We start from the raw sequence: 12,382 nt of genomic DNA on the forward strand, positions 1-12,382 counted from the left end.
TTTTTTTTTTTTTTTTTTTTTACTTTCACATGGACTGTGGTGCACAGATCCATGCACCCTTGAAATAACAAGTTTTCTTTCTCTCATGAGCAATTTGGTAGAATTTATCATTCACTAAATCCATAGTTTGAAACCAACTGATTGGTGACCTTTTCATTTATTTACTAACATGTGTCAACAGGTAAACCAAGTGACATGTAGCCCTGTACCTCCTGCAGCACCTTGTTAAGCTGAGTAGTTTTGATGTATTAAACAGTCTTTTCCAATTGGACAAAACCAGAGTAATGCAAACTGACAGATTTCACCTCTTTGTATCTCAGTAGAGTTTGTAAGTACTCAGAGATAGACAAGTGAATAGTTTGAGAAATCAGAGGTCATTACCTATACTCCGTAACTAAGTGGCCATATAGCTTCAAGCGCCAAATTAAAAGGCCTAATCAGTGGCTGTAATGCCAGATTCTTTTTCATTTCAAAAGGATAAACCTGTAAAAAATACCCAAGAGGGATTTTGTTTACCCACATTTTCATAGTGGTTGGCAGACCCAGGATGTTAAAATTGTAGAAACATTCAAGATGTCACTAAGCCCAACGCGCCTCCCTACACCTGGTCTTTACACTTATTCAAGTAGGAGACATTCTCCAATTCTAAGCATCAGATATCACTGCTAACACATCAGTTGGCGACCCTATCCCATCTTTATTTCCCATGTTTATATCTCAAAGGAGACAGAGGTATATACAGACATCAAGATCTTGGACTTAGTACCCAAGGTTACAAATCTTTTCAAAATAGATCTTTCATATTGTTCTCTTTCCTTCTTCAGCTTGCCTCCCCAGCTGGCTGGCCTCTCTAGTCCAACTTTTCACCCTCCTCACTGCCCATCACCCAACACCTTTGTCACCACTACCTTCGCGATCCTGCCTTGCCTGACTGTTCATGGGCAGACCTCCTTGAGAATGAAAGAAGAGTTTCAGGGGGAGGAGGAGGATGGGAGAGTGGAGATGCGATGGTACTTCTTTGATGCCTGAATATAACAAATGACCATGGCAAGGCTATTTTAAGTAAATAGAAGACAAGAAGTAAGCCTGAAATTTAATATGCTATAGACCTTCGTATGTATGTGGAGCAATAAAACCAAAGAGACCGTTGATCAGTCTTGGCTGCTGAATATACATCATTGTGTGTGAGATCTATGTATGATAGATACATAGGATATATAATGAGACAGATATAAAGACCAGTCTTTAGGGAAGCCCCTGTTAAACAGTCAGGCAGAATTCACAGTGGAAAAGTTTTATGCTGTCATTAGAATCCTGCAACAGATTTCTAGCCAGAGCTAAACAGAGTTAAATAAATATCCATTATAGAATATTTCTTTTCTCTTTCAAGCCTTCATATTCCTCATACCAGCAACCCTATAAAGATCTTTTTTTTTCCTCTGAGATCCTGGATCTTCTGCTTCACAGGCTTGAAAGCCAGAATCTCCATAGTCAAAAAGGACTTTAATAAAACTCAAGCCAAGGTGTCTGTGCTTCTCCACTCTTACAGATCACATCACTATAAAAGCCTGTGACAAATGTTAAACTAGCTGTTGAAGCTTACTAATGTTTAATTCCATCACCATCATCCCTTATTTTAAGATCGTAAGAGGAGACTCTGTTGCCATATTCCTCCTAAAGAAAGCCTCCCAAAGCATCGCTGACGTTTACCTCACATATGTATCTGACCTTTTATGGCCCATTGCCTTGAATCTCCACTTGTCCTTGGCTTCTGCAGATTGTTCAGTTTGGGTCCAATCTGGCTGCTATGGGCCTATATTCCAGTGGCCAAGTCTCCTTTGTTCCTGAGTTGCCCGTTTGCTTAAAAATGAATTTACTGATGGGAAAGATAATCCAGGTAAAGTAGTTAATGTAGCTGTCACAACAGGACAATTATCCCAAAGTACTGTATCATTAGCATGGTTAATTCTAAAGAGGTATTAACTGGAACTGTTGCTTTAAATGACAGGGTCATTAAGTAAGTTAATACCAAAGGGATTCTTGGAATTAGCAGGCCACAGACCTATTGTTTTCAAACATCTATGGTATTAGTATTTTCATGATTTTAAACAGCTATAGGGAGGCCATAACATTCTAGATAATTTTATTCACACAGAATTGTTCAAATATGTACACCATCCTGTCTGGAATAACATGACAGAAATGTAAAATGTGTTCAGATTCTACAGAAAAAGTCACTTTTTTTTCCCTAAAATGAAATTTATACAAAGATGTAGCTTGATTTCAGATAAAGGAGGAAGTAATCTGAAGTTTCAACAGGTCACCCTCGTATATTTGTTTCTCATAAACACTAGGAGTTCTCAAAGTGCGTTCCCCAAACTGGGGTCATTGGCAACTCCTAGGAGTTTGTTAGTAAGGAAGGTTTTGGGTCCCAAACAAGACCTTCTGAATCTGAAATTCAGAGAGTGATGCCAGGCAATCCGTATTGTAACAAGCTCTCCAGGAAGTTTTGGTGCATGCTGAGGCTGAGAACCACAGATCTATATGGAAACTATTCCAGTCATTGATTGCAGCTATATATATACGTATATATATACATATGTATATATATATATATATATATGCACTCANGTCAGACGGTCCAGGGAGGCTCCATGTTAATGCTCTTCTCATGCAGTAGCTGAGAATACCAGGCTTGAGGAGTGAGATGTGGGGCAAGTTTTACTCGGGTTGGGCCTGAAGAGTTGGGGAAGTAGAGTTTAGTTTTAGAAACTGCTTCTCCCCTAAATTCTGAGGCAGTCTTCTTAGCATGTTCTATCCTGTTTCCTCTACATGACTAAGTCGAGATTCCGCCAGAATCATCTAGTTACGAGTTCTGGAAGTGGCGGACAGGTTTCCAGAGGGAGTTTTGCTTAACAGGAAAGAAAGAATTTGCTCTCTCACCCACCTCTCCCTCTCAGAATGAGAAGTCCCATGAGTATGGAGATCTGGCCAGGATTAGGATTCGAAGAAGCCTGGTTGTGCTAGGCTCTGGCTCTCTCCCTCACCACAGGTTGCTGTGTCAGAGCCAGAGGATGGATTAGACTACCTCTTTTAGACTTTCCATCTAGATGGAAAAGTCATCCATCTAGATCGTGCAAAAGGAGAAACATTAACACCAACAAGAATTAAGGTTAAAATTAGGACTGTCTAGAGGTCAGTAAAAATTCCCTGAGCCAAGGGAAATACAAAGCAATACCAAAATGAGATACCACCTCACACCTGCCAGAATGGCTAAAATTAACAACAAGCAACAGCAGATGTTGGCGAGGATGCAAAGAAGAACTCTCTTGCAGTGTTCATAGGAATGCAAACTAGTGCAGCCACTCTGGAGAACAGTATAGTAGTTCCTCAAAAATGAAAAACAGAATTACCCTATGACCCAGCAATTGCAACTGCTAGGTATTTATCCAAAGGATACAGGAGTGCTGTTTCAAAAGGGCACATGCACCCCAATGTTTATAGTAGTGCTGTTGACAATAGCCAAAGTATGGAAAGAGCCCAAATGTCCATAGACTGATGAATGCATAAAGAAGATGTGGTGTATATACAACAATGGAATATTACTCGGTGACCAAAAATAATGAGATCTTGCCATTTGCAACAACATGGATGGAACTAGAGTGTATTCTAGGCAAAGTCAGTCCATCAGAGAAAGACAAATATCGTATGATTTCACTCGTGAGGAATTTAAGATAAAAAACAGATGAACATAAAGGGAGGGAAACAAAAATAATTTAAAAACAAGGAGACAAGCCATAAGAGACTCTTAAATATACAGAACAAATTGAGGGTTGCCGGAGGGGTGTTGGGTGGGGGATAGGCTAAATTGTGATGGGCAGTAAGGAGGCCACTTGTTGGGATGGGCACTGAGTGTTACATATAAGTGATGAATCACTAAATTCTATTCCTGAAATTGTGATTACATGTTAACTAACATGGATTTAAATTTTTAAACAATCCTGAGCCAGTTAGGTGGGTCTAAAGGGGTTTATGAATGGAAGAAGACCTCTAACATGAAGCATTAGCTCAGACGAAACCTTTTATGATCTAACTGGCACACATCACTTCCATGCCCACAGCGTTGTGCAGTATATGTGTGTACTGTGGTGTTGCCTTTTATTTCTGTAGGGCGAGAAAACTGGAGAGAGCAGTCACTTATCTACTTGGGTGGAGGGGGACAGCACTAGGAAATGGAGAGATCCATTCTACCATTCCTGAGTCAGTTCTGAGGGTAGGTAAGTTTTTCCAACCAGCAGTCCATGGAGAGGATGTTGATCATACTTGCCACTGGATAACCATTTCTGGGTTCCAGGTACAAGATATCAGATCCTGTATCCTTGGCCCAACTTTCTTGGTCTTTTCAACTTGGCAAGGCAAAGCCTCACCTCTTGGGTCTCCCTGTGTATCCAAGATGAATGCTTCTGTGTTGTTCATCTCCCTACTTACAAGCTATGCCCATTATTTAGCTCCTTCCCTGACCTAGTGCTCATTTTTGCCTTAACTTTCCCTCTTTCCTCTTTTTGTTTCGGAGCCCATGGTCATGCCTATAGTTTCTCCTTAAGTCTTACACATTTCTTACCTCACTTCCCTCCTGAGTGTCAGGGATTTCTTCTCATCCATCTGATTGATGTTCTCTAGAGGAAGGGAGAAGCAACAGAAGAGTTTTTTTTTCTTCACGTGGGAGGAGGAAAATGGAGTCTTCAGTTAGACTGCTGCTAGCTTTCTCTGATTTAAAGTTTCTGACCTCAAACACAGACTCGCTAAAAGAAGCTTTTCTTTCTGAAGATCTCCATATGTTTGTTATCCAGGAGCAATTTAAAGCCTTCCTATTGACATATCTTTGATCTTAGTTCTTGCAAGATAATAATGCTGTTCTTGCATATTGTATGCATTTAACTCCCTCTGTATCAGAGCATTATTGCAGAACTTCCTCATATTGACCAAAAATGGATGGTATGGAGCTATCCTCTATACCATATAATCTGCTTAGGGAGAAAGTTACATACCTTCTTTGAAGGCAGAAATCCTACGTTGTTCATCATTGTATCTTCTTAGTTGTTAAGTACACTACTTTTCAGGCAATAAATGTTGAATCAAATTCAGGGTCACAAAATCTGGGGATGTTGAAGAACCAGGCAAGAAATCTTAGTGCATACATAGGAATTACTTTTTGATGCACCCTAGCCAGTTAGCATGACCTAGATGCAAGGGAGAGAAGTATTATAATAGCATTATTGCCGTAGTCCCTTCATCCAACACCATCTTTATTGTTTAGCTGCAAATAGAGAAATGAGTCTGTTAAGTCTTGAGGTTAAATGCCTTACAAATTTCTCCACATCCTATTTGAAATGATCTCAGACTGGTCTTCTGCCCATGTTCCCTCGCAACTTTCACTCTGTGCATCACTGTGTGTCCCCCACTAGGGATTTTGACAGGAAATAGCTGGAAGGGAGGCCCCTGGGGGGAGAATGTGCTAGGAGTATGCAATAGGAACAGAATTAAAGCCTTCTAAAGCAAAACAGTCAAGCTGCCCTCTTCTCCCTACCTCCTTACCTTTTTTCTTTTGAGATCTTTTCTTACATGTCCAGAGGTATAATTAAAAAGAATTGCTTTGAGCAGCCAGGGAGTGTTAATGTAGAAAATTAAAAGTGTTCCAAAATGAAGAAAGCTCGTGCCCAAGAGCAGTGCATTGAAAGTCATCAAGAAACCTCGCTACTTTGGGCATATTTGTTTTAAATGACACTATTTGAAATGTATTACAACAAGCAGCAGCTTGGTGTGAAGCTTGAAGAATATAGAGACATATGCAATGCTGTGAAAATGTTACAGGAAGTGAACATTTCAAGGAGGAATTCTCAAATATTCAGTGTTCAGATTTTTAATGGGGCCATTGATAACCTTGTTATCTAATAGAGTTCTGACTATAGAAATGCATTAAACTTCTCGGCTGTAGTCAAATGAGTGACAGCCAGAGATGGCATACACAGTGTACTTGATAAAAACGCTATTTATTTAAAGTATTAGAGTGGCCATTATGTTCAAGTACAAAGTTCTGCTCTTAGTAAATTTAGCCTAGGAAAAATAAAATGTTTTAGACTGTTTTTAAGTTTCAGTAGAACACAGGGTACTCTCCACGTTTTTACTTAAGATAGTGTCACATGTAAAAGCTGGTTTTGACATATTCACCTGTAAACAGAAACAAGTTTTCAGGTTGTTTCTATGATTATTTTCCATTATTGCATACTTGTGGCTAAGGATATGGTGACTTTATAAACTCTTCAAACCTGCAGCCATTTCAGAAGCTTCTATTGAACGTATACAGTCAGTTGAGTGAGTGTGTGTGTGTGTGTGTGTGTGTGTGATTCTTATTCAAAGAATTGAAAATTAAAAAGGATTCAAGTCCTTGTGTTATTGCCGCTTACCTGACATCAGAGGTAAGATTTTAATCCTGTCTTAGCCAGTATCCTGTATACTGCTTGGATACCGCCTTTAACCTCTCCAAGGATTCTTTTTTCCTAATCTGGAAATGGGGCCATTATTTTGTAACGTGCAGAATGGTTATAAGGATTTAGTAAATAATTTAATAAAGAAGGTAGGAAAGTAAGTTCTTTTGTGATAAAAACAAATTTTGTTGCCTTTCTTTTTCCTTATGAAAAACACATGATAGAAACATAGAAGTATGTTTAACGCAGGGCGCCTGGGTGGCTTAGTCGGTTGAGCATCCAACTTGGGCTCAGGTCATGATCTCATTGTTTGTGGGTTCGAGCCCCGCGTCAGGCTCTGTGCTGGCAGCTAACTCAGATCCTGGAGCCTGTTTCAGATTCTGTGTCTCCCTCTCTCTCTGACCCTCCCCTGCTCACGCTGTCTCTGTCTCTCAGAAATAAATAAAAAATTTTAAAAAAATATGTTTAACACAATCCAATGTAGAGAAAGCCCAACGTTTATAGGAAGCATAGAATCTCTTATATATATAAAGGATGTCCCATTGGAGACCCATTCCCTCGTTTTATCAGCCACGCATCCTCATTCCCTCAGCCACGCAGTCTCCAAACCTCAGGGTCATTCTCCTCTTTGGCCTGCAATTTCTAGTTACTTTCAAGGGCTTGCTAATTTGTTCTTCAAAGCATCCCTGCACCCTCCTCTTACCACCTTCCAATTGTTCTCCATATTGCTAGACCTGACCCTTGGGATCCAGGTCACACAGCCTCAGCAACCCTTCCTTTTTCTCCACAACCACAAATACATTTTCCTAAAGTTAATTTAATCTGAAGCCTTGCAAAGAAATACTAGCTCTGTTATATGTAGGTTATAGTTATCCAGTGTACTTACAATCGTACTTAAAGCCTGCCACAGTCTGGCCCCAGGCTCGTCACCCATCATTCTCTAGCATGTCTGCACTCCAGCCAGGCAAGGGCAAAGCAGAGATGGTAAGAGCCCCCGTCAAGTTCAGGTCTCCCCTTCTCCGCCTGCTAGCTGGTGTACTTCATCCTTCCAAGCTTGTTCCCTTATCTATAAGTTATATGAATAATAACCAAACAAAGCTGTTAGGGAAATTAATGTGATGATGCATGGAAAGCACCTGATCCTATGCCTGATACATAATTGGCTCTCAATAAATGGTAGCATTTCTAATGATAGCCTTCTTAATATATAATGATATGCACCTCTCTGTCGTATAGACATTTCTAGAAACCTGTCCTCTACCTACTAAAGTCATTTGTTTCTCCTTTAGGACCTGCTTCAGGTTCTGCTTACCTTCCTGCTGATTTCTCCTCCTAAACCCACCTGCTCTTGGCAGTTCTCACGTCCGCATTATTGCTGTGTTTGCTTTACATTGTTTTCAAACTTTTCTTAAAGAGCTTGTCTTTCTCATCAGACTGTAGTAGCTCGAGCTGCCCCCAAACGGAGGAGACGATCGTGCAAAGTCATGAGCCTCCTTGACTTCACCCTCTTTTGAGGATTTTGAAGTGATCACGAAACAGGTGGAAGATTGGATAGTTGATGTCTGAGGATCTTTTCAGTGGTGATTTTTGGAGTCTGAGTTGTTTAAGATCAGGGACCTGGCTTATACTTCCTCCTACTTCTCACGGCTTAAGAACATTTTAGGGACACTCAGTTATGTGGTGTTTGGCAGACTGGCTTTCCGCTCTTGATCTGTCCCAAACAAGCAATAGCTTTCCATCCTGCAGGGAAGTTTAGGAGGGTGAGTGCCAGGCTGGAGGATGGAAATCCCCACATGGATCACCCTGTGCCCTCTAGGAAGCTTATAATAAGTGTTTAATTAACAAGCACCAACCATAAGCAGTGTTTCACTGCATCATTGTACATCCCTTGGAAATGAGCAACTGGAAGAGTAGCCTTCAGATTTAAGCCCAGAGTTTTAGGAAGAAGTTAAAGGAAAAGATCCATTGCCAAAAATCAAAACTCCTTAGGTTCCACACACACAAAAAAAGTCCATTTCTTTGGATGCCTGGGTGGTTCAGTCAGTTAAGTGTCAGACCCTTGTTTTCGGCTCAGGTCTTGGTCTCACAGATTTTGGGATAGAGCCCCGCACCAGGCGCCGTGCGGGGCCTGCTTGGGATTCCCTCTTCTTGCTCCCTGCCCCTCCCCTGCTCCTGTGAGCCCGCATGCTCACCCAGTCACTCTTTCGAAATACACATTTTAAAAAGAAAAAGCCCTTTTCTTTATAACCTCCTTACTGGAACCAAGAGTCCATGATTGTAAGATAGCATTTCTCTTCATTGTCTTTATCGGAAACTCTGCTCTTCACAATCAGTTTTGAAACCGTTTCATTACACAAGGCACTTCTAATTTCTGCCAGTTTGTTGTAGCTCTAAAATCAACTGCTTTTCCTTCTCTGTTGCTGAATTTCAGGTAGCTGCTCTTAATCTCATTGTGGCCTGGCCTTTTTCTACCAATTTGCCTTAATGCTGAAAGAACCTTCAGCTTCAAAGAAGGCCTCCCCACCCCTCTCCAGTTGGAGGAGGGGAGAGGGTGACGTAATGGCGGACTGGAAAAGATAGGAGGGAATCAGTTAATCACAGGTTGTCCGAGTTGTTTTAGGTGGCTTTATATTTCTTGAATTTAAGATCAATGTAAACTATAAACATTTCAGGCTGAGAATTTAAATAGCAACAAAAAACCCTGGTTTTTACTAATGTCAGGAATGACTCATCTGGTGAGAATGGTATTGTATTGATAATACAATACAGAGAGAAGGAAAAGACTGTGGTATCTGCTCTCTTTGTGTTTCTGACCTTGAGGAGAATTGTAACTTGTTTGTTGCAGAAGTTGAGCATCTAATGTGCCTGTGCACCTGTTCTTATATTTTAAACGGCACAGCACTTGCAGATCCATGATTGCTTTGTGGGTGAAATATTTTCTGCAATCTGTTGAACTGGGTTTTTTTAAAGAATGTATTTATTTGTATTTTTTGCATCGCATTTCTCAAAAATATGCTTTCTGTTCTATTTCAACACCCTGGTCTCCTCATTACAATTGGAATATGTTTGGCTTTTTCTTTTCAAGGTAACATTATGATGATTTCTTTTTCACATAGAGACTATGAACCAGGCAACTCCTGCTAGAAAGCTGGAGGAGGTCCTTCACCTAGCCGAGCTCTGCATAGAAGTCTTACAGCAGAATGAAGAGCATCACGCAGAGGTGATGACTTGCTTTTAACGGTCCTATAAAGCCGCACGTAATGCTTTGCCGTAGAGGGAGCACCACTGAAGAAGTGGCCTGCCCATAGACTTTGATATGTAGCTGGCCATCTACGTGTAAAAAACCCTGAAAATGTATGTGCATTTCCTAGGCAAACAACGCCTCTGTGTTACAGAGGGATTGTATATGTATATAGTGTACTCTCTATTCCCGACAGCAGTCACTCTGTGAGGAACACGGGAGAACTTACGGGATCTGCCAGGCACGTACAGGTAGTAAGAAGCAGAGCTGGAAAACAAACCCCATCTCCTGATGCCGGATTGCTTGCGCCTTCCCCATGCTGGGATGGCTTTAGTTTAGAAATGGAAAGTAGTCAAGGTGCAGAAGGAGAAGTGGTGATAAACTATAACAAGATCGAATGGAAGATACGTATAACTGCATGATGGATAAATAGTCTTTTATTCTTACCATCAAACTTTTCTTTCAATTTTCACAAAACCTGCATTGTTTATAGTTTTTAGAAGATTTAATTAAATATTAACATTCACTCTATAGAGTGATATTTCACCAGGCCAACTGCTTTTTCTATGATTTAAAAGTGCTACTCTTTCTAAAAGAAATGAGTATATTTAAAAAAAAAAAAAAAAAGGCGTGTCTGGGGGGCTCAGTCGGTTAAACCTCCGACTTCGGCTCAGGTCATGATCTCACAGTTCGTGAGTTCGATTCTCACATCAGGCTCTGTTCTGATGGCTCATAGCCTGGAGCCTGCATAGGATTCTGTGTCTCCGTCTCTCTCTGCCCCTCCTCCTCTCCTGCTCTGTTTTTCAAAAATAAACATCAAAAATTTTAAAAAGAAAAGAATTTTATGACTTTGAATTGGGTGGAGAAAATATACAGAATTAAATAAATATAAATTTCAGTGTCTTAACAGTGCTTTTATTCTTGAGAAAGCACGTGAAATGGACAAGAATTATTTTAAAAGCCCAGATACAGAAGAATTTCTAGAATATTCATATGTAATGAGGCCATATTCTTAAAAATATGAGAAACTACAGGAAGTGCGTTTTAAGCAAATTCTTAAAAAAGAATATTCATGAAAGCTTACTATAGGTAACTAAGATTTATTGTATCTGGTTATAAATATGATCATTCAAAACATCTGCTTTTAGCTCACACTATGGAATCTAGTTTTTACCTTACATCTGTCATGTGTGAACTTGTTATGGATATTTTATTTTAAACTGAAGAAACAGCTGCTTCAATAATTTGAAATGAATCCCCATGAGGATCTTCTCCAGGCTAGTATCACTGCTATGTTACAATGAAAATGATTATATGATAAGATATATGTATGTGTTGTCTTTGTCTTTTGTTAAAAGGCATTATCATCAGATTATTAGATTTTTTTGAATTAAAAAATATTTCTGATTGGATATTCAGTTGCAGTGTATTTCACCTAAACAAGTACATCTAATATTCCCATACATTTCACAAAAATAACATTTAATTTTCCTATACTCGTAAGAAAAATAATTACTCTCTTGTCTTTTAAATGCAATGATTAAGTGTTGTCTACTCCATGCAGTCACTAAATGCTTGTTAAAGAGAATGTCTCCAAATAGAATTAAAATGTAAATAATATTTTGTAACCCACAAAAATACGATTGACCTTATTGAATACAGATAGATAATTGTAACTCATAAATATCACTCTACTACAGGCTGAAATATGAAACTATTATAATGACCTCTCTTTAAAATGCTTTGTAACACTATGACCTTTTCCATTCCCCAATGCTTCCCAATTCTTGGAATCCATCAGGGAAGAGAGGTGAGTAAAGCTGTTCCCACTATTTTTCTAGCATGGAATAACTTTTAGTGAGGATAATATAAAACCCGCTTTGACTGTACTTAATTTTAAAGCCAAGTTACTTCTCCTTACAATTAAAGATGATTACCTTGAATAGACTTACCTTTTTTGTAGTATTTCTGTAAATGTGTCTTAATAATTGTGTGCATAATTACTGCTGGCCATCTAAGCAAAGGGCAGCTGAAATGGTTGTGATAATTTGTTTTTATCCTTTTTTTTTTTAGCCTTTTTCTTTTCTTTCTTTTTAAGATTTTTATTTTATTTTTAAGTAATGTCTACACCTAATGTGGGACTCAAGCGTTATAACCCTGAGATCAAAAGTTGCATGCTATACTGACTGAGCCAGCCAGGCACCCCACCTTTTTCTTTCTGTAACCAGCAGATCAACTTGTTCTTTGAACAATATTGGGGAGAGAATTGGTCTGATGCTAAAGTCATTTCCAGAGTAAATTAGTAGCCTGCACTCTGCACTGATCTTTATTCTGCTGGATGTTCACGCTGGAGTCTCTTTACGGGAGAGCACCTGCTCGGCTCCCTTGGTGGAGGTCAACGTGTCTGCCTCACGGAGCCCCCGCCCTGTGTGCTGGCTCCTGCATAGGCTTCTCTTACCTTCACTGTGCCTCTATCACAGTGGCAGTTTAGTTTCAGGGCTAAGAGGTTGTTTCTATCTTTCAGCAGTTTCCCGGTCCAGCATTTTTTACTTCCTTCACATTTTTGACAGTCCTCACTTCTCTCTGATGGGCTTTCTACTTCTCCTTTCAGGCTTTTCTTCTGAATTTTTTTTTTCTTTAAAAAGATAGTTTAAGA

General features: G+C 39.6%; 1 protein-coding gene across 5 annotated transcripts in view; it reads left to right on the forward strand.

The window, feature by feature from the left end:
- Window positions 1-12,382, forward strand: part of CADPS2 (calcium dependent secretion activator 2) — a 397,782-nt gene that overhangs the window by 295,977 nt on the left and 89,423 nt on the right. For all 5 annotated transcript variants that reach the window (XM_077773241.1, XM_077773245.1, XM_077773242.1 and 2 more), the window contains one exon: window positions 9,602-9,705. In XM_077773241.1, coding sequence (XP_077629367.1) covers window positions 9,602-9,705 — 104 coding nt within the window. The remainder of the gene's footprint in view (window positions 1-9,601; window positions 9,706-12,382) is intronic.

Source organism: Crocuta crocuta, unplaced genomic scaffold, assembly GCF_008692635.1.
Source record: "Crocuta crocuta isolate KB4526 unplaced genomic scaffold, BGI_CrCroc_1.0 scaffold16, whole genome shotgun sequence".
Classification (NCBI taxonomy): Eukaryota; Metazoa; Chordata; class Mammalia; order Carnivora; family Hyaenidae; genus Crocuta; species Crocuta crocuta.